We start from the raw sequence: 23,384 nt of genomic DNA on the forward strand, positions 1-23,384 counted from the left end.
CACTCAACCACCTTCAATTTCAATGAAACTTTGCATATATATTCCTTATGGTATAAAACTGAGATGTGCAAAATTTTAGGACTAAAACTTTGCACACCTCAGTTTTATACCATAAGGAATATATGTGCAAAGTTTCATTGAAATTGTAGGTGGTCGAGTGGAGACACCTGGACCACTTGACAAAGGAAACCCATATACAAAGTACTCCCTTCTGTTAAGAGTAACTGAGAAAACCTTGAGTATAATTCCACATCACTATTATTACCTGTGGCCCTGCTACATGTATATAACTCTAAATAGAATTCAAGTTGCAGCAGAAGTTCCCTCTTCCAACACACTAAAAAAAACCCACTCCATTCCTTATGTTTTTAAAAGTTGGGTATATGCAGTTTTCATCATATTGTAAAATGATGTTTATATAATTAGTATTTTTGCACTGCAAATATTTTCAATTATTACACATCAGAATTTCCTGTTGAGAAGAAGTGCCATCAGAACAATGGTTACTCAAACAAAATGGGTGACATCCTAAAATAGATATTATATATCTATTTTATTATCTCCAGCCATTATATTTGATTTCATACCTTTTGGCTGAAATACCCAAAACAAGAGATGGTAAAACAAATGGACGTTATGTTTTTAAAATTATCGTCGGTCCCTGGTAGCATCTGTCCAAACTAAGGTAAGTGGGTCATTTCAATCTATTTTAGCCTCATTGTAATTGGTTCACAGGCTGTACTTAATGCCCAGGAATGCAAAAGATCTCTTTTCCTTAGCATGTCTTTGTATTATTACATATAAAAGTTCCACTCTCCTCAGGTCATACCCACTCTCTGCATCAAAATTTTAACTTCCATAAAAGCCAGAGAGCATGACATATTAAGTATCAGTTCTGCATAGCTGAGATAAATTGCTTTGTGATTGGTCCCAGTATAAATCCCAATCAGGTATTGTTCTTAGAATGAAAATTAAAAGTTGCCATTAGAAGATTTTGCATTACCAATTTCTCCAAATTAGAAAAGAATCACTCCACCTGTTTATGAGGACCCCTGAGTATGTGAGCCTTGGCGCCTTCACAAGCTGTCCTCATTGCTTCCAGTGACGGTGTCCCCAAAAGATCTGTGATCAAATCCAACTGCAGAAATGGGAAAAATAAACCAGCATTCCAATTTTATTTTAGAAACATAGAAGACTGACGGCAGAAAAAGACCTCATGGTCCATCTAGTCTGCCCTTATACTATTTCCTGTATTTTATCTTACAATGGATATATGTTTATCCCAGGCATGTTTAAATTCAGTTACTGTACTGTGGATTTACCAACCACGTCTGCTGGAAGTTTGTTCCAAGGATCTACTACTCTTTCAGTAAAATAATATTTGCTTTTGATCTTTCCACCAACTAACTTCAGATTGTGTCCCCTTGTTCTTCTGTTCACTTTCCTATTAAAAACACTTCCCTCCTGAACCTTATTTAACCCTTTAACATATTTAAATGTTTCGATCATGTCCCCCCTTTTCCTTCTCTCCTCCAGACTATACAGATTGAGTTCATGAAGTCTTTCCTGATACGTTTTATGCTTAAGACCTTCCACCATTCTTGTAGCCCGTCTTTGGACCCGTTCAATTTTGTCAATATCTTTTTGTAGGTGAGGTCTCCAGAAGTGAACACAGTATTCCAAATGTGGTCTCACCAGCACTCTAGATAGCGGGATCACAATCTCCCTCTTCCTGCTTGTTATACCTCTAGCTATGCAGCCAAGCATCCTAACTTGCTTTTCCTACCGCCCAACCACATATACTGAGAAAATGCAATAGTGTTACTACCCTGTCTGTTTCCTCACTACGTTTAGGTATTCTTTGAAACTGGGGCAAGTGAACCTATGTGTAGCTTTTATATACAGGTAGTTATTGACTTATGACCACAATTGAGGCCATTTCTGTTGCTAAGCAAGACAGTTGTGAAGTAAGTTTTGCCCATTTTACAACCTTTCTTATCACAGTTGTAAATTCAACCACTGCAGTTGTGCAATGAATCTGGCTTCACCACTGACGTGGTTTGTCAGAAAGTTTCAACAGGTGATCAGATGACACCTGGGATGCTTCAAGTGGTCATAAATATGAGCCGGTTGCCAAGCATCCGAATTTTGATCATGTAATCAGGGGGATGCGGCAATGGTCATAAATATGAAAAACAGTCTTAAGTCACATTTTTCCAGTGCTGTTGTAACTTCCAATGGTCACTAAACAAATAGTTGTAAGTCAAAGGCTACCTGCAATAGCTTTCGACCTAAGTAATACAATCACTTTATACAGAAGCAACAAATGCAATGAAACCACAAAGATAATAGTAAAAGCAGTGTTGTGGTTAGCTCTGGCCCACCTCCTGCCCCAAGGACTGTGGATGTGGGGGAGACATCCACATGCTGCAGGCCTGTTTTGCCCCCCCTGGTGGAATCTGCTGATGAAGGCTCCTCAGACCAAGAAGACATGAGTGACAGGGAGGAGGAGAGTGGGGCAGTCAGCTCAGAAGGAGATCAATTATCTATCTCCTCCTTGGATTCAGAACAAGAGTTAATGATACAGCCACGCATGCGGAGAGCGATGCATAGGCAACAACAACTGAGAGATTATTATCAAAGAAAATGAGGCCACCTGTGGTTGGGTGGGGCTGTGGTAATTAGTGAGGCTGCTATAAATAGCAGCCTGTGGGTTTGGCTATTGTGGAGGATTATCTGATCATTGTGTTTCGTGCCTGCCTTGCTGACTTCGACCTTTTGTGTGCTGATTTTCCCCTGCTTTGAAACTAAACCAGGGCAAAGTGTGTTTCACTTTGTGAAAGACGAAGGACTGTGAATTGCCTCACAGCTGCAAGCTAAGTATCTCAGAACTGATAAGGGACTTGTACAAATTACCAGTTTGTTTGGAGACGAGTGCTCTTTGCTATACCAAAAGAGGGCTTGGTTTAAGTGAATTTTCATTATAAAGAACATTGTTTTGAATTTTCAAACGTGTGTGTGTCTGAAATTTGTACCTGTGAATTTTTGGGAGGATTCTACCAGAGAGCCCGACAGAACAAGCAGTAGACAAACAAATAATTTTAAATATTATTAAAAACTCCAAAGATCACAATGAACTTCACATTTATGTTGCCAAGAGAATTCTAGTCCAAAACGCAAAAGCAAGACTAGTACACACTGGTCTACCCTGCTGCCCTAGTGACCAACTGACTTCCAAGTGTAATTGAAGATGCTAAGTGCCACATTCAATGACACTTCATGGCCCAGCTCCAAAATATTTGTTAGGCCATACCTGCCTATCCAGCAAAATCATGAGTGGCATGCATCAGATCCCAAGCAGTGTCATCCGATGAAACAGGGGTCCACAAACTTGGCAACTTTAAGATTTGTGGACTTCAACTCCCAGAAAGCATAGCTGGCTGGAGAATTCTGAGACCTGAAATCCACAAGTCTTAAAAGTTGCCCAGTTTGAAGACCTCTGTGATGGGACCTAGGAGATTTGTCTTCGTTGTCACTGTGACTGCAACAGCATCTCCTCAAAAAGACATTGAAGATCCATTTTCCCCAGGCTCTGAGTCAGGTCAGCACATCAACTTTTGCAAGTGAGCTCTCTCTGGTGTGGGATGTGTTTTTTAATGGATTTCTATTTATCTATTATGTTTTCAACCTTCTGTTAGCCGCCTAAAATTGCATCCCGAGTGGGAAGCTATATAAACCCCATATAAGCAAATAAATAAATGAAAGCATTCAAATGTGTCTGCGGAGAAAACTCTCTAGTTTGGGCACTAGCATAGAATAATACAGGTCGTCCTTGACTTACAAGTGTAACTGGGCTCAAATGACGGTTCAAAGTTATGCCGGATGTTAAGCGGGTCATTATGTGAGTGATCCGATTTCATGACCTTATTTTGTGGTAGTCATTAAGTGAATGCTGCCATTAAACGTATGCTCTTCATGAAGTGAAGCCATCATTTTTTTTTTTGCCAGTAAACCAGTAAACACTGGTTTCCAGCACAAAAAACCCATCATCACTCATGGTCATGTGACCCAGGAATGCTGCCAATTGTGGTAAATTAGGGTAGTTGCTGTTGTGGTTAGCTCTGGCCCAGGTCCTGCCCCAAGGACTGTGGATGTGGGGGAGACATCCACATGCTGCAGGCCTGTTTTGCCCTCAGTGGAATCTGATGATGAAGGCTCCTCTGACCAAGAAGACATGAGTGACAGGGAGGAGGAGAGTGTGGCAGACAGCTCAGAAGGAGATCAATTATCTAGCTCCTCCTTGGATTCAGAACAAGAGTTAATGATACAGCCACGCATGCGGAGAGCGATGCATAGGCAACAACAACTGAGAGATTATTATCAAAGAAAATGAGGCCACCTGTAGTTGGGTGGGGCTGTGGTAATTAGTGAGGCTGCTATAAATTGCAGCCTGTGGGTTTGGCCATTGTGGAGGATTATCTGATCGTTGTGTTTCGTGACTGCTTTACTGACTTTGACTTTTTGTGCGCTGATTTTTCCCCGCTTTGAAACTAAACCAGAGCAAAGTGTGTTTCACTTTGTGAAATAAGGACTGTGAATTGCCTCACAGCTGCAAGCTAAGTATCACAGAACTGATAAGGGACTTGTACAAATTACCAGTTTGTTTGGAGATGAGTGCTCTTTGCTATACCAAAAGAGGGCTTAGTTTATGTGAATTTTCATTATAAAGAACATTGTTTTGAATTTTCAAACGTGTGTGTGTGTCTGAAATTTGTACCTGTGAATTTTTGGGAGGATTCTACCTGAGACCCCGACAGAACAGTTGCCAAGTGCCCCAAATGAGGTGGGTTGAGGGTGGACGTCTGGACTTCAAATCTAGGTCGTAAATACCTTTTTGGGAGGTTTGTTGTCACTTCAAATGGTCTCTAAGTGAGGACTACATGTATCTTTTCTCTAATAGCCACTTGGCTCTCGCTTAGAAGGCAGGACTTCAGCCTCTGAAGACTACAGGCAGTCCTCGACTTATGACCACAACTGAATCCAAAAGATCTGCTGCTAAGGGAGGCATTTGTTAAGCAAGTTCTACCTCATTTTACGACCTTCCTTGCCACAGTTGTTAAGTGAATAAACTGCAGTGGATAAGTTAGCAATATAGTTGTTAAGTGAGTCTGGCTTCCCCGTTGACTTTGCTTGTCAGAAATTGCAAAAGGTGATCACATGAGCCCAGGACACTGCAACCGTCATAAATATGAGTCAGTTGCGAAGCATCTGATTTTGATCACATAATTATGGAGTTGCTAAAAGCTCATTTTATTTATGTGTGAAAAATGCTCCTTAGTCACTTTTTTCAGTGCCTTTGTGACTTGTGAATGGTCACTAAAGGAACTGTTGTAAGTTGTGGACTTCCCACACTTAATTGGAGGGCAACCTCATTTACTTACTCTAAATGCCTGGAGAATCCTGACAATTGTAAATTCGAATCCCTGGTCCTTTTAATGAACTGTGTTTCCAAGAAATTTAATTAAAACAGGCCATAGGCAGATCAATTTAAGGTCATTAGGACAAATAAAACTGACATGGACATACCATTCCTATCAAAATGTACCGTAACACAACAGTGGAGACAAAAGGTCAGTAGTCAGGCATTGAGCTTTCATTCAATGGGTATATGATGTTAATTGGAAAAAATCTCTTAGCTTCAAATTTCATACACAGAGCAGAAACCATCAGCCTCACAATGGTTGGTGTTTTTTTTGATAAAGATGAAATATAGATATGAAACAACAATCATGTTAAGGAAGCTACACATGAGAAATATTCAAGAAGCATGCAACTAAACCCAGGAAGCTTCCTCAAAGCATAAACATCAAATACTGTGACTGAAATCTGTTTATACAGAGCCCTGGTGTGCTGCTGACGGATTGGCAGAATCCCCAGACAGAATAGTTGGAGAACCGGACAAATATGAGAAGGACTGTGCTGAGGAAGATTTTTTTTTACAGCAACTTAATCAACTGACCCCCTAGCCACAAAACCTTTCATCCATGCCCGGCTATAACAGTTTTCCACTCTTGATCTGACAAGACAAGACAAAACCAAACCAAAAGTGGTCTCATTCTTGATTAGACAATTTATTTGTAATAATGCAAAACGGTTTGCAACTTCACCCTCAATATAGAAATCACTGATTACTGTAGGTGTGTCACTTAAGTGTGAGTTGAGTGGCTATCCAATTGTGCTCATAAGGTTACATACCCTGGCAGAATTTATGATTTCCAGGCCATGTTTCAGAGAATATGAATGGTAGCACGAAAACCTCCCTTTTACTCTTGGTTAGTGTTTGGCTGAAGCCGTTTATAATCAACTGTGTTTAGTAGTTTTCAATTGTAATGACAACAACAACAACAACATAATAATAATAATAATAATAATAATAATAATAATAATAATAATAATATTAGATTTGTATGCTGCTCCGTAGAAACTACCCAAATGAGCCTGATCACAAGTTTATATACCCCAGTTCTTAATACAGTCTGTTGCTCCCTTTAACATCAATGACAGCTTGAAGTCTTTTGCGGTATGTATGGATGAAGCTCTTTATCCTCTCAGATGGTAAAGCTGCCCTTTCTTTCTTTCTTTCTCTTTCTTTCTTTCTCTTTCTTTCTTTTCTTCGATTTTTTTATGCTGCCCTTCTCCTTAGACTCAGGGCGGCTTATAACATGTTAGCAATAGCACTTTTTAACAGAGCCAGCCTATTGCCCCCACAATCCGGGTCCTCATTTTACCCACCTCTGAAGGATGGAAGGCTGAGTCAACCTTGAGCCAGTGATGAGATTTGAACCGCTGACCTGCAGATCTAGCAATCAGCTTTAGTGGCCTGCAGTACAGCACTCTACCTGCTGCGCCACCCCGGCTCAGATGGTAGGGAAGGCCCTTCTTTTTTGCTTTCCCCAGGCTCCAGAGCCTTTCTATGGGCCTGGGGAGGCCAAAAACGGCTTTCCCCACCTTCTCGGAAGCCCTCCGGAGGCCAGCTCTTATATTATATTCCTCCTGGCAAAAAGCCTCCAGGCCCTGTAAATTCTTGGGCTGTCTTGCTTGAACTGCACCTTTGAGCTCTCTCCAGAGTGACTCAATGATATTGAGGTCAGGAGACAAGAGATGGCCACTCCATAACCTTCAGTTTATTCTGCTGTAGCCAATGACAGGTCGACTTGGCCTTGTGTTTAGGATCATTGTTATGTTGGAATGTTCAAGTATGTCCCATGCACAGCTGCCCAGGCTGATGAATGCAAATTGTCCTCCAGTATCTTTTGATAACATATTGCATTTATTGTGCCATCAATTCTGACCAAATGTCCTGTGCCTTTGTAGCTCACACATATCCAAAACATCAGTGATCCACCTCCTTGTTTCACAGTAGGAACGGTGTACTTTTCATCACAGGCTTTGTTCACTCCTCTCCAAATGTAGCGTTTATTGGTTGTGGCTGAAAAGCTCAATTTTGGTCTCATCACTCCAAATCACTCCAAATGTGCCTGAAGGTTTGAGGCTTGTCTCTGTGCTGTTTAGACTAAGTGGGACATTTACAAAAGGAAAGGGAAAGTAGTTCCAGCCTTCTGTTCTTTTCCAGCCCCTGGATACAAATTTTCCCTTAAAACTTTCTTTTTTCGCCTTATTATTTTAAAAAGTTCAATTCGCTCAGATCTTCCAAGTTTATCATATACAGTGATACCTTGTCATACAAATTTAATTTGTTCCGGGACGAGGTTCTTAAGGTGAAAAGTTTGTAATACGAAACAATGTTTCCCATAGGAATCAATGGAAAAGCGATTAATGCGTGCAAGTCCAAAATTCACCCCTTTTGCCAGCCGAAGTGCCCGTTTTTGCGCTGCTGGGATTCCCTGAGGCTCCCCTCCATGGGAAACCCCACCTCCGGACCTCTGTGTTTTTACGATGCTGCGATTTCACTGAAGCTCCCCTTGCTGGGAAACCCCATCTCCGAAATTCCGTTGCCAGCGAAGCGCCCGGTTTTGCACTGCTGGGATTCCCCTGCAGCATCACAAAAACACGGAAGTCCGGAGGTGGGGTTTCCCATGGAGGGGAGCCTCAGGGCAATCCCAGCAGCGCAAAAACGGGCGCTTCACTGGCAACAGAAGTCCAGAGGCGGGGCATCCCAGCGGCAGCAGTGGGTTTGTAAGGTGAAAATAGTTTGTAAGAAGAGGCAAAAAAATCTTAAACCCCGCGTTTGTATCTCGAAAAGTTTGTATGACGAGGCGTTTGTAAGACGAGGTATCACTGTAGTAGTAAAATTATACCTTGAAATCTTTTTTTCTCTTTTTGTACTCTTCTTCTGCTTTTGCTGCTCTTACGAAATTTTAGGTTCTTCTTATTATTATTTTCTTGCTTCCCACTGGTAAGGACGGATCACAAATGGCCGAGCCCTCTGAGAATTAGAGGGTCGGTTCAACTTCTCCAGAGCTGCGGGGCGATCCCTTGCCTCCAGAGCTTCGGCGACAGCTCCTCGGGTTCAGGGAAGCCCCCTGTTCTCGGAACGTGCCATCCGGACCTGAACCAACCGCAAAACGCAACCTCTGGAGGGGTTGAAGGAGTCTCAGGGACAGAGCCCTGCCCCGGAGCCTCCGCTGCGATCCCGGACCATTTGCGTAGTAATGGCTTCTGGTGACTCGATCATGCAGCACATCTTTCTTCAAGTGCCTCTGTATTGTGCATCTTGCAACAGCCACACCATGTGTTTTCAGAGTGCCCTGTATTTCACCTGAAGTAATTTGTGGGTTTCTCTTTGCATCCCAAACAATTTTCCTGGAAGTTGTGGCTGAAAGTTTACTTGGTCTACCTGACCGTGGTTTGGTTTCAAGACAACCCCTCATTTTCCACTTCTTGATTAGAGTTTGAATACTGTTGATTGGCATTCTCAATTCCTTGGCTGTCTGTTTATACCCCTTTCCTGTTTCATACCGTTCAACTACCTTTTATTTATTTATTTATTGTTAGAGTTGGAAGGGACCATGCGGGTCATCAAGTCCAACCCCCTGCCTAAGCAGGAACCCTATAAGCATCCCAGCCAAATGGCAGTCCAATTTCCTCTTAAAAATGTCCAGAGTATTGGAGTTCACAACGTCCGCTGGTAGGTTGTTCCACTGGTTGATCGTTCTGACCGTCAGGAAGTTCTTCCTTATTTCCAGGATGAATCTCTCCTTGGTCAGCTTCCAGCTGTTGTTCCTCCTCTGGCCCTCCGGTGCCCTGGAGAATAAAGTGATCCCCTCCTCTCTGTGGCAACCCCTCGTATACCTGTAGACTGCTATCATGTCCGCTCTGGCCCTCCTTTTCTCTAGGCTATCCATGCCCAGTTCCTGCAGTCTCTCTTCGTAAGTCTTGGTTTCTAGACCCCTGATCATTTTGGTTGCTCTTTTCTGCACCTTCTCCAGAGTTTCAATGTCTTTTTTGAAGTGTGGTGACCAGAACTGAACACAGTACTCCAGGTGTGGTCTGACCAGGGCATAGTAGAGTGGTATTAAGACTTCCCTGATGCAGCTTAGGATTGTATTGGCTTTTTTGGCTGCTGCTGCACATTGTTGGCTCATGTTTAGTTGATTATCCACCAAGACTCCGAGATCTCTTTCGCAGTCGCTACTGCTGAGAGGGGTTTCTCCCAGGCTGTATGTGTGTCCAGGTTTTTTTTTTACCTAGGTGAAGGACTTTGCTCTTGTCAATGTTCCCGCAGATCCTTAGATAATTCTTTTGCTTTCCCCAGGACTCAGAATCCAGGCACATCAGTGCAGGCCTGGATGAAGGATGCAAGGGTCTGTCAAGAGGCCAGAAACTCATTGGCCTTTTATACACACACACTGATTACATGCAAACAGATCACAGATGAGGATGGTTACCTTTAATAGCCATTCACACCCTTTTGTGTCAACCTGTGTGCATGTTATCAGGCCAAAACCACCCAGGTATGTAAACTTTTGATCAGGGTCATTTGGGTAGTTTCTGTTGTCATTATGATTGAAAAAGAGTAAACAGAGTTGACTGATAATAAATGGCTTTAGCCAAACACTAACCATGAGTGACAGAGAGGTTTTCATGTTATCATTCATATTCTCTGAAAAATGGCCAGGAAATCATAAATTCTGCCAAGATATGTGAACTTATGAGCATAACTGCATAAAATTGTTTAATAAGTAAGTCCTTGCCTTTCGTAAGCTACTTAAAACCCACCTCTGCCGTCAGGCATGGGGGAATTGAGATACTCTTTCCCCCTAGGCCTTTACAATTTTATGCATGGTATGTCTGTATGTATGTTTGGTTTTTATATTAATGGGTTTTTAATCATTTTTAGTATTGGATTATTATTGTACACTATCTTATTATTGCTGTTAGCCGCCCCGAGTCTCCGGAGAGGGGCGGCATACAAATCCAATAAATAAATAAGTAAAATAAATAAATAATTAATAAATTACTATGAGTGAAAAAAGCTAATGTAAAGAATAGCAACTAAAGCTCTTGCAACTTTGCTATTTATCCACCCAACTTAAACATTTTGCAAAAGAGTTCAGAATAGCATCTCACTTTTCTAGCTAATCCATATTTGTAAGAAGCATTTTCAACATGCTAAAGATAAACCACCCACATTTGTCCTTGCAATTCCTGGACTAGACGGGCGGTCTTGAGTGGGCTTTTAACTCAACCTCCATTCCCCATCTGTCACCCCAGAACAATGACAATCTACCTCGCAGGGCTGCACTGGAATTAATCAGATAAGCAAAAGCAACTTTGTTCTTTCTGGACAGGAAGTGGGGTCCCCCAGAAACTCTAATATTGAAGAAGTAAGAGAAACGTCTAATGGTCATATCACTGAAATAGTAATTAAACAAACTCATTTAAATCATCAGGTCTCTAATGGTTAACCACAATTTCTTAGTATAAAAAGTAAAGATTGTGTGTACGCATGTGTGTGACACACACACACACACAACAGCCACCCAAAAAAGAGCCGGAGTGGCACAGCAGGCAGAGCGCTGTACTGTACTGCAGGCCACTGAAGCTGACTGTAGATCTGTAGACCAGCGGTTCAAATCTCATCACCGGCTCAAGGTTGACTCAGCCTTCCATCCTTCCAAGGTGGGTAAAATGAGGACCCGGATTGTGGGGGCAATATTCTGGCTCTGTTAAAAAGTGCTATTGCTAACAGGTTGTAAGCCGCCCTGAGTCTAAGGAGAAGGGCAGCATAAAAATCGAATGAATGAATAAATAAAATAAATAAATAAATAAAATCACAAAATATCAAAGTACGTTGAATGAGGCATGTTGGCAGTTGCAATCCAACCTTTTAGGAGGGAGTACCTGCCCAGATCTATTGCATTAAAAGCAAAGCACCTTTATACCTGCTGAATGGGGCTTTGAGCTTGAAACAATATTCTTCGCCCCAGCAGTTCGGCAAATATACAGCCTATAGACCAGATGTCAATAGCGTGGCTGTAGTGACGGCTTCCCATCAGGATTTCCGGAGCCCGATAATACTGAGTAACAACTTCCTGAGTCATATGACGAGATTCATCTAATTCTTCCACCCTGGCTAGGCCAAAATCACAGATCTGGAAAAGCAAATATTTGATAATGTTATAAACAGTGAATGTAGGGAGAAGAATTCTGATATATCATCCTAGTAATTTTTCTCTCTTTTGGGGGCACCGACAAATCAGTGTTGACTCTGACACTGGAGACAGCCTGAAGTAGGTCCCTGGAAATTGTCTTGGAGAGATTTCAGAAGTAGTTTTCCTGGGGTTGAGAGAGAGAGTGGCCCAAGGTCATCCAGTTGAGTTTGTACTAAGGCTAGAATTCCCAGTCTCCCAGTTTGTAGCCTAATGCCTTAACCACTATACCAAACTGATTCTTCATCTTAATAATAGTCTGTAAGAAACAGAGCTTGGGCACACAGGTGAACCATCATCAGGCTGAAGTTTCAAGCTTCGTGCTGTTGTAAATATGGAATGTTTGCAACTGCCATTTCTTCCTTGTATATAGTGTTAGGGGTGGAGATTTGGTTTGAATGCAGCAAATAGATTGGGTGACTATGTTTTAGTGATCTGATTGGTTGGTGGAATCATAATTACTTGAAGGATTGACATGGTGATTATTATGAAGTGCTTTTTTGTTTAAGGCTGGTTTCCAAATCTCTGGTAGGCGGGACGTATCATCCCTTTTATTCATGCAGAGGGGGTGTTTCTCAATCTCTACAGCTTCTAAAGTAATTCTTCTATATAAATTTTCTGTTTTGGAAAGTAATTTAGTTTTTTCAAAGTCAATTTCGTGCCCTGTTTTTTTAATGTGCTGGACAAGGGAGGAAGTCTTTTCTTCTTTTTTAACTGCATTCTTATGTTCTGCAATGTGTGCACTTTCTCTTCGATTGGTTTGTCCAATGTATGTGGCTGCACATGTTTTGCAAGGGATTTCATAGATTCCTTGGTGTTCTAATTGGATTTTATCTTTTGGGTTCCTTAGGATATTTGATATTTTTTGGTTAGTGAAAAATGAAGTTTTGATGTTATGTTTGTGCAGAATTTTACTAATTTTGTCTGTGGTGCCCTTGATGTAAGGGAGGAGGGTGGTACCATTGTCCTGTTCTTGATCTTGATTTTTGGGGGGTGTCTCTTTTTTGATTAGGTTTGTGATTGTATCTCAATAAAATTAACTGCCTTGGAAATGGCCCTGGGTTGGGCTGAGAGGCAAAAAAAGGAGCTGTGATGTTCCTTCAATACACCAGGGTGATTCAACACAAAAATATGTAACCCTTCCCTGGTGCAGAGCTGAAGGGATTGGATACTGTAGCCTAGAGGTTAATTCTCTGCCTTACAAGGCAAAGGTTGCAGGTTCAAGTCCCAATGGGGTATAGCTAGCTGATGAGGCCAAAATAAGGCCGAAATAGATCTATCCTAGTCTCCCTTAATTTTCAAATTCAGCAAAAAAAAACATGTGACATATATTTATTTATGTATTTATTTATTATTGGGAAACAGGTGGTTTCCAGCCTCCAGAGGGCTTCCAGGGGGCGAGGAAAGCTGTTTCTGCCCCCACCCCTCTTTTGGCACCCGAGGAAAAAAAGGTTTGCCATCACTGCTATAGATGATTCATATAGCTTGTGACAACTATAACTATAATCCTCCCACCATTATGGGAATAGAAACAATGCAGTAGAAGCCACACTCACACACAAGCCCAGATCATCTATGAATGTTGATGCATGCTACAAGGCAAGTGTACCACTCACTTGATCTCCCACCATTTTTTGTATATGGCCATATTTAGGGTGGATGGCGGGAAGGTGAATTAACACCACGCAATGCCATATAAAAGCTCAATACAACAGAGCTGTAAATCTCTCCAGAGAGAAAATTAGTTCTGTGCATCATGAAAATGAATCCTAATCTAGCTCTCATTGTTTTTAAGATGTGGATTTATTTTCTATCTAATGAGATTCAATCATAAGCGCTGCTAAAGTGCACTTGCTGTTTTTAACAGTGAGTCCTTACCCTCGTGTAGCAGCAAAGGGCTGTATTGTCAATGTTCTCAGAAGTAGCAATATGAAGATATTAAAATAATCCTATAATGTTTTAAGCTGGAGTAAACACTCATTTTTTCCTAGAGCAGCAGAGACTAAACTCTGCCAACCCACAATTCTAAGCTACTCAGTTAACAGGAAATAAGTGTCTATTAGCTTCAGTCGGAGAGTATTTATTTACAACGAGGGAACATCTCTAGCATTTAAGCACAGTGTGTTTTGTTTAAATTTATTATGGGGAGGAGATGAGGAGAAATATAATTCTCCCTGTGCTGCTACTTAGTCCAAGTCAAATTATTTATGCCAACAGAACACAATCATACCTGACAAATATGGCAATTGAATTGTTAACAATACTTCTCAGTGTTGTAATCATACTGCCAATAATGCATTCGATGAAATCCTATTTTTAAAATAGGGACAGATCTTCACCAATACAAATGCATTAATATTTATGGTTGTTTCGTGTTTTATGGTTTTAATGACTAGAATAGATTATAGAAAGATGAGAGCTTGGTTATAACCATACAATAAGAAGTCAATTTATAATTATACAGTGATACCTTGTCTTAAAAACTTAATTGGTTCTGGGATGAGGTTATTAAGGTGAAAAGTTTGTAAGACGAAACAATGTTTCCCATAGGAATCAATGGAAAAGTGATTAATGCGTGCAAGCCCAAAATTCACCCCTTTTGCCAGCCGAAGCGCCCGTTTTTGCGCTGCTGGGATTCCCCTGAGGCTCCCCTCCATAGGAAACCCCACCTCTGGACTTCTGTGTTTTTGTGATGCTGCAGGGGAATCCCAGCAGGGGAATCCCAGCATCGCAAAAACGAGCACTTAGCTGGCAACGGAAGTCCGGAGGTGGGGTTTCCCAGTGAAGGGAGCATCAGTGAAATCGCAGCATCGCAAAAACACTGAAGTCCTCGAAACCCCACCTCCGGACCTCTGTGTTTTTGCGATGCTGCGATTTCACTGAGGCTCCCCTCGCTGGGAAACCCCACCTCCGGACTTCCGTGTTTTTATGATGCTGCAGGGGAATCCCAGCAGCGCAAAAATGGGTGCTTCGCTGGCAACAGAAGTCTGGAGGCGGGGAATCCCAGCAGCAGCGATGGGTTTGTAAGGTGAAAATAGTTTGTAAGAAGAGGCAAAAAAATCTTAAACCCCGGGTTTGTATCTCAAAAAGTTTGTATGACGAGGCGTTTGTAAGATGAGGTATGACTGTATTTATAACTGCTGTGAAGAAGATCAGAAGCTACCGGCACTTGGTTGTATCTTTTTTCTTTCTGTTCTATTTTTCTTTCATTTCTTTTCCATCTCGCTTTCCCTCTGATTTCTTTTTTTCCCTCACTCTATATTAGTTTGTATATGTATTTAATTTTTTACACTCAAATATTTATGACTATTCCAGAGAAATGCAAAGTACACAATTTTTACAAAAATACCTTAAGAACACAGTTGCTGTTCACAAGAAGGTTCCCTGGTTTAATGTCTCGATGCAAAATACCAGCTGAATGTAAGTATTTCAGGCCTAGAAAAAGCAAAGCAGAACAAAAGTTCAAAATAAGAACAAGCTGTGGCATCAAATCTGTGTCTGCAAAAACTGACATATTGGAAGTATTGTTTTTTTTATACCCTCTCTAGGCTCCTAGAGAAATTATTTAGTAGTTAAGGTTTATTTCTCAATCTTGGCAATATCAATACATGTAGACTTCAATTCCCAGAATTCCCCAGACATCATGCTGGCTGTGGAATTCTGGGAGAAGAACTCCACATGTCTTAAAATTGCCATGATTAAGAAACACTGAGCTAGTAGGAGTGGGAAGACTAAGGTTTAGGCACAAAAGCCAGCAAGGGTGACCTTCGGCCAGACCCTCCCACTCGGCATAAATCAGCACCAGGCTTTGCAACAAGCTGGCCAATGAGCAAAGAAAATCATATCTATTTTTTGCTTTATCTGCTGATAAGCTTCATTGTAAAAACTTGGCAAATGGAATCCATTCCCACCATAGTGGGAAGAGGCATGATTATTTATTTATTTATTCAATTTTTTTAATGCCGCCCTTCTCCTTAGACTCAGGGCGGCTTACAACATGTTAGCAATAGCACTTTTTAACAGAGCCAGCATATTGCCCCTACAATCTGGGTCCTCATTTTACCCACCTTGGATTAATGAATTCAACAGATGAAAGTGGACTTAACTATAGTCCAATACTTTAGCCATTTCATCATATTACACTGTTCAAGACATATAGTGAATATCCTAAGATTAAGATGAGGGAGACCCAGGTTCAAGTTCTACTTTAAAAAATGTGGATTAAAAAAACCCTTTCCAGACTAAAGAAGCATATATTGCTAATCAAGGAGAGACGCAACCTAGAACTAAGCAGAAATTTCCTGACAGTGAGAACAATAAGCCCCAGTGGAACAGCTTGCCTTCAGAAGTTGTCTGTGCTCTATCACTGGACTCTTTTAAAAAGTGAATGGACAGCCATTTGTCTAAATTAGTATAAGATCTCCTGCTTCAGCAGGGGTGGACTAGAAGACCTCGAAGGTCTCTTCCGTTATTCTGTTATGTATACATTTTTTTTTCCAATTTTAAATTGAATTCTTATTATTCATAGCAATTCAGTATGAATAAACAAATTGCAGTTGTAAATGTTGGTTTTAAAGTGCTTCCTTGCAGGGAAACCTTTACTCAATTTATACGGCTCCTCTCTTCCTGCTGTTTCAATGCAGGTAGTTCTCAACTTATAGTAATTCCTTTAATGGCCGTTCAAAGTTACAATGGCACTGAAAAAAAATGACTCACAACTGATTCTTGCACTTATAAGTTTTACAGCACCCCGTCCCTTCATGAGATCAAAATCCAGGCACTTAGTAACTGGCACATATTTACAATGGCTGCAGCATCCCGGGGTCATGTGATCACCATTCCCAGTTGACTTCTGACAAGTAAAGTCAATGGGGAAGTTGGATTTGCTTAAAGATCACGTGATTCTCCTATAACTATGCAAAAAAAAACCCCCACCCCTATTTTATCGGAAGTCCCACAAATTGGCTTCTAGTGGAATGTTTATATTACATGGTCATCAGTGGGGAAATACATTTTACATGTTGCAGTGGAGTTCCAATGTATTTGTTCCACATTAAAAATCTAAAGTAAATTACCTCTTAAAATCTGGTAAAGAAAAACTTTGACGTGATCTGAGCTGAGTGGCTGTGGAGAGACGATAATCTTATGGAGATCACTCTGCATCAGTTCTGTAACAACATATCTTTAATTGTATTCATTAAGGAAAATACCAGACAGAAAGTGGATCCGTTCTTGCAAGATGTAAGAGACTTCACAAGAGCTCTTTCTCATATCCTTTAACTGCACAGCTATTTGTATGCTACAGAATCAGAAATGATTTGGACAGTTTCTAATAATAATTTTAATCATAAGGCCCTGCTGTTCACCTCTAAGCCCTTTTTAACATTAGAGGACCAGTGAAAAACCTTTGTGCTTGAGGCAGCAAATCTCTTTCTTTCCAGTTACACATCACCCCACCCCCCCCGGTTGGTAATTTTACACCAGAAATAAGACAAAAAGTGCCAGTGATAGACCTGGGACTGACAGGAAATCGAAATCATACCAGGGAACCTGCCCACTGCTCCGCATGCAACATTAAGACAGGGATGCAAGTTAAAGAGACACCTTGGGAAAGAGTAATCACCCTTATCTGTTCACTTGAGTTATAACTGTTTAGAAGATGATTACACAATTTTCTACAGTCTCCAATAAAATCTTTCAATATAATTGAATGGCAGATCAAGATGTTGAACTGGGCTCCACCTCCTGCATCAAGGCAACTGCCAAGTAAGATTCTCTGATGTTTGATCTTGGTTGTTGACAACAGTCTGGGAGGACACACAGCCTGAAGCAAAAACAAGTGTATCTTGCTTTTCAAGTATCAAGCTGTGCTTTCAGCACTGGAAGATTTTAGGAAGAAGCAGCAGTGAAGAAAATAATTGTAAGCTTAAAGAAAAAACAACAACCCAGAATTAGAGTTGCAAATGCAACATAAATGGAGTTGGATCAGAAACATAGAAGACTGGCGGCAGAAAAAGACCTCATGGTCCATCTAGTCTGCCCTTATACTATTTCCTGTATTTTATCTTAGGATGGATATAAGGAGAAGGGCGGCATACAAATCTAATAAATGAATGAATGAATGAATGAATAAATAAATAAATAAATGTATGTTTATCCCAGGCATGTTTAAATTCAGTTACTGTGGATTTACCAACCACGTCTGCTGGAAGTTTGTTCCAAGGATCTACTACTCTTTCAGTAAAATAATATTTCCTCACGTTGCTTTTGATCTTTCCCCCAACTAACCTCAGATTGTGCCCCCTTGTTCTTGTGTTCACTTTCCTATTAAAAACACTTATCTCCTGAACTTTATTTAACCCTTTAACATATTTAAATGTTTCGATCATGGGACCTGACATGCAAAGATGACGCAGATGACAATAGCATCTTTATATTACTGTAGTTCTGGAACAGAATGCACGGGAATGACAAACATAGAAACATAGAAACATAGAAGTCTGATGGCAGACTAAGACCTCATGGTCCATCTAGTCTTCCCTTATACTATTTCCTGTATTTTATCTTAGGATGGATATATGTTTATCCCAGGCATGTTTAAATTCAGTTACTGTGGATTTACCAACCAAGTCTGCTGGAAGTTTGTTCCAAGGATCTACTACTCTTTCAGTAAAATAATATTTTCTCACGTTGCTTTTGATCTTTCCCCCAACTAACTTCAGATTGTGTCCCCTTGTTCTTGTGTTCACTTTCTTTTAAAAACACTTCTCTCCTGAACCTTATTTAACCCTTTAACATATTTAAATGTTTCGATAATGGGAGCTGACATACAAAGATGACGCAGATGATAATAGCATCTTTATATTAGTTCTGGAACAGAATGCAGGGGAATGACAACTTTTAGGAATTACAATTTTACCTTTTTTAAACATACAACATAACTGATTTTATTTAGGAAACAGAAAATATGGGTTGGAACAATAAATGCTCTCTCATAGATAACCCGCAACATGCTATTTCCTTATCTAAACAGAGAAACAGAATGACCATAGGGGGGCCAAAAGAAATCAGTGGGAGTGGGAATGACTTCCGACTTCTTGTTGGCTTCCCCATTGAGTATTTTTGAGGGAAGTGGACAGTGAGCCTCAAAAAGCTTCCTTCCTTCCTTCCTTCCTTCCTTCCTTCCCCTCCATTCACTACCATCCTTTGCTCCTTCTTTCCCTTTCCTCCTTTCTTCTCCTTCCTCTCTTCCTCCTACTTCCTTACCCATTCTCCCTCCTTCCTCTTCGCAGCAGGAGCGTGTGTGTGTGTGTGTGTGTGTGTGTATTTGTGTGTGTGTGAGAGAGAGGGAGAGGGAGGGAGGGAATGCAAAGGAGTGTGGTGCGAGCACAGAGGGACTGGCACTCCCGTGGACATGAGAGAAGCTGTCAAGGAACATTGAAAATGACAATCATAACCGACTGTGGCAGCGCTGAAGCAGTCACAACTTGCCTACATTTCATTCCCTTAGGAGTAATGGATCCTGGCATTCTTTAAGTTAGCCCAGTTGATGCAGCTAGTTGAAAAAGTATTGCCCTATAATGTATTGTTTCACACAGTTAAAAGATACAAGAATCTGTGTGTATGTGTGTGTGTTTTAAAAGCAGTATCTTTTTCCGCTTTAAATCTACTTATATAGCAAGTCGCCCATCTCACAACTGTGACTCTGAGCGGCTAACGATTTGTTATAATCTCTGTATATTTTATTTATTCCTTTCTGCTTCTCAAATCTCTTTGTAGGTGGCTTGTATAGATATATTTACAGTGAGGGGTAAACTGACATGTATATTCCAGTGTTTTAATTATATTTTTTTCTAGAAATAGCAGAGAGAAACAACAATCACAACTGAGATTTAAGGCAGAAGGAGTGACATGTTTTCTTCTACATGAATAAAGTGGTCACATTAACCCTTCACTGGGAGTTCAGAAGTATGCGCACATATGAGCCTAGTGGCTCCACATCTTTGAAACAAATTTATTTATTTATTAAATTTGTATGCCGCCCCTCTCCGCAGACTCGGGGCGGCTCACAACAGCAACAGAAAAACAGTGTAAAATACAAATTCAATAATTAGAAAGCTAAAAACCCATAATTTAAAAAACATTCACACAACATACCATACATAAACAGTATAGGCCTGGGGAAGATGGTACACAGGTGGCAAAACAGGTTTCATTTGTGGTTGTTAAGTCGAGGACTATGTGTAAATAGATACACTTCCGTTTCCAAGTGTCCAATCACACTTGGTTAATAAAATTCAATTCGAACTGCAACTTCACGGGTAAAATGTTCCCGGTTGGCTCGTGCCTGTCGGTTGTCAGAACAGAATGCTTTGTGCATGCGCAGAGGGTAAAAGAACCCAAGTGGCAGCGCCCAGGCAGGTGGATGGAGCCTCGCGCTCCCTTCGTGACCGGCTCTCTGACAAATGATAGGCAAGAGCATACCGGGAGCATTTCACCCCTGTACAACTTGGGTCACTTTTTCATTGCTTTTGCTATCATGGGTATACAGTCTCCTGTTTGAGCAGGGGATTGGACTAGAAGACCTCTAAGGTCCCTTCCAACTCTGTTATTTCCTCTTGTGTTGCATCTGTGTGTTTGCATATGCTTTGTATCATGAGATGAGGAGGGAATGTTGCTTAGAATCGGTGAGTCAGCAACATCCCAAGTGTCTGATCAAATGCTTGTCCCAGAGGGATGCATTTGTGTGTGTGTGTGTAACATATTTTTGCTGATAATGAAAAGGAAGGGAGACTACAATAGATCTATTTCGGGTCTATTTGCCTTCATCAGGTAGCCATACCCTTCCTGGGATTTGAACCTGAGGCCTCTGTCTTGTAAGGCAGTGGCCTTAGCCTAAGGCTACAGGCTCATCTCCTGTATTTATGTATGTGTATGTATGTATGTATGTATGTATGTATGTATGTATGTATGTATGCGTGTCGTCAGGCAGGGGGGAATTGAAATTTTTCCCTTCCCCCTTATGCTTATAGAATTTATACATGGTATGCTTGTTTGTATGATTGGTCTCTTAAATTGGGGGGAGGGGGGTTTAGATTATTTGTTACATTGTCTTCTTTATTGTTGTTAGCCGCCCCAAGTCTTCAGAGAGGGGCGGCATACAAATCTAATAAATAAATAAATAAATAAATAAATAAATAAATAAATAAATAAATAAATAAATAAATAAATAAATGCATGTATGTATATATTTTTCTTTGCAGCTGAATCCAACTTATTTTTTAAACCTGATCTTTCTTTTGTCAACTTTTTCCCAATGCCAATTTTGGGCTGATCGTATTCTTTTTTCATAAAGTTATACTGCTGCCTGCCTTACAGACAGAGTCCCATGCCTCTTTATTCTATTTCATTTAGAACATAGGGTAAGAGAGTTGGAATAGACCTTGGAGGTCTTCTAGTCCAGTGTTTTTCAACCAGTGTGCCGCGGCACATTAGTGTGCCGCGAGACATGGTCAGGTGTGTCGTGAAGCTCAGAGAGAAAGAAAGGAAGAGAGAGAGAAATCAAGAGAGAGAGAAAGAGAGAGAGAAAGAAAGCAAGAGAGAGAAAGAGCAAGCGAGCAAGAGAGAAAGAGAAAAAGAAAGCAAGAGAGAGAAAGAGAGAGAGCAAGAGAGAAAGAAAGCAAGAGAGAAAAAGAGGGAGGGAAGGAGAGAGAGCAAAAGAGAGAGGAAGGAAGAAGAGAAAGAAAGAGGGATGGAGAGAGAGAAAGAAAGATGAAGGGAGAGAAAGAGAGAGAGAAATAGAGCGAAAGGGAGGAAGAGAGAGAGAATTTTTTTGTCCAAACTTTTTTTTAGCCCCCCCCCCCCCCCTCCGGCTCAATGTGCCCCAGGGTTTCGTAAATGTAAAAAATGTGCCACGGCTCAAGAAAGGTTGAAAATCACTGTTCTAGTCCAACTCACTGAACAAGCAGGAGACCAGATACCATTCTGGTCTCTTTTTAAAATCCTCCAAAACTTCTGAAGGCAAGCTATTCCCATTGGGTGATGGCTCTCAGTTAGTTTTAGGTTGATTCTCTCCTTGCTAGAAGTTATGTAACCTTTACTACAGTATATAAAGTTTGTAACAAGGTTATAAGGTTTTAATTTTCATAGAAGGAATGAAAGTGTCCGTGTCTCCTCCCAAATTTATTTGTGGGACAGGAATTGCAGTACAGTGGTCTGTACTTCATTGCGGCAGGTGACACTTACTTGTTTGGCTCTCCCACCTAAATCCTCCCCAGCTTCAGTCCCAAATAAGATAACTCCCAAATGTGTCAACTAGTTGCCATGCCAACTAAAGCAGCTTAAATGAAATAAGGTCCTGGAATGGCCTATGCACTGCTTTGGGTCTGCTGTGCTTTACAAAAAAAGTGTTTCAGAAGGACTCAAAGGTGCTATTAGCTTGAATAGCAAATATCTTTTGATTGTCTCTGGACAATTTAACAAGGGCCTAGAAACAAGAGCAAAAGCAGATTTTCCTTGGAGCGCCAGAGCTTTGGTAGGATTTTAAATCGGCTGGCATCTGGGTAGGTCAAATATGGCGATGAGCTCTCTCCTGACCTTACCTACCATAAAGGCATAATTAAACAATATAACAAAAAGTCTGGAGATTGTGATCCCCTTATATAGAGCGCTGGTGAGACCACATTTGGAATACTGTGTTAAGTTCTGGAGACCTCACCTACAAAAAGATATTGACAAAATTGAACGGGTCCAAAGACGGGCTACAAGAATGGTGGAAGGTCTTAAGCACAAAACGTATCAGGAAAGACTTCATGAACTCAATCTGTATAGTCTGGAGGACAGAAGGAAAAGGGGGGGGACATGATCGAAACATTTAAATATGTTAAAGGGTTAAATAAGGTCCAGGAGGGAAGTGTTTTTAATAGGAAAGTGAACACAAGAACAAGGGGACACAATCTGAAGTTAGTTGGGGGAAAGATCAAAAGCAACCTGAGAAAATATTATTTTACTGAAAGAGTAGTAGATCCTTGGAACAAACTTCAAGCAGACGTGGTTGGTCAATCCACAGTAACTGAATTTAAACATGCCTGGGATAAACATATATCCATTGTAAGATAAAATACAGTAAATAGTATAAAGGCAGACTAGATGGACCATGAGGTCTTTTTCTGCCATCAGTCTTCTATGTTTCTATGTGTGGTTTCAGTGGATGCCCTGTCTTTCGACACTTAACTCCAATTCATATCATGGCAAGAGAGCACGTGAGGTTGCTCTGGTTACAATTCCTTCGAACCAAGCAGCACCTCCTGGGCAGAAAATACTGACAGTAATAATTAGCAAATCGCTGCATAAAATTAGAACGACGAAATAGCAATTTACTTCAGAACAACCGTAGCAGGGGACAATAGCAGACCTTTCATTTGTGCTGACTCAGAGGGCATAGAAGTCAACGGGCAAACCAAACCAAAAGTGCAAGTCTAAGTATTGGTTCACAATTACTTTTGCAGCAAGTGAAGAAGTTCAGAAATATCTGCTAGTTTCTCCCCAGAGGGGAGGGGAAAAAAGCATTTTTTAATAAACATAGAAACATAGAAGTCTGACGGCAGAAAAAGACCTCATGGTCCATCTAGTCTGCCCTTATACTATTTTCTGTATTTTATCTTAGGATGGATATACTGTATGTTTATCCCAGGCATGTTCAAATTCAGTTAT

At 40.8% G+C, this 23,384-nt stretch overlaps 1 protein-coding gene across 2 annotated transcripts in view; it reads right to left on the reverse strand.

Annotated features, from left to right (window-relative positions):
- The window catches only part of NLK (nemo like kinase), a 152,082-nt gene that overhangs the window by 27,660 nt on the left and 101,038 nt on the right, over nucleotides 1-23,384 (reverse strand). For both annotated transcript variants that reach the window (XM_070735249.1, XM_070735250.1), the window contains exons 4-7: nucleotides 16,748-16,854; nucleotides 15,022-15,107; nucleotides 11,406-11,615; nucleotides 1,037-1,138 (exon numbers count right to left, since the gene is read on the reverse strand). In XM_070735249.1, the coding sequence (XP_070591350.1) occupies nucleotides 1,037-1,138; nucleotides 11,406-11,615; nucleotides 15,022-15,107; nucleotides 16,748-16,854 (505 nt within the window). The remainder of the gene's footprint in view (nucleotides 1-1,036; nucleotides 1,139-11,405; nucleotides 11,616-15,021; nucleotides 15,108-16,747; nucleotides 16,855-23,384) is intronic.

The sequence above is a fragment of the Erythrolamprus reginae genome, chromosome 1 (assembly GCF_031021105.1).
Source record: "Erythrolamprus reginae isolate rEryReg1 chromosome 1, rEryReg1.hap1, whole genome shotgun sequence".
Lineage (NCBI taxonomy): Eukaryota > Metazoa > Chordata > Lepidosauria > Squamata > Dipsadidae > Erythrolamprus > Erythrolamprus reginae.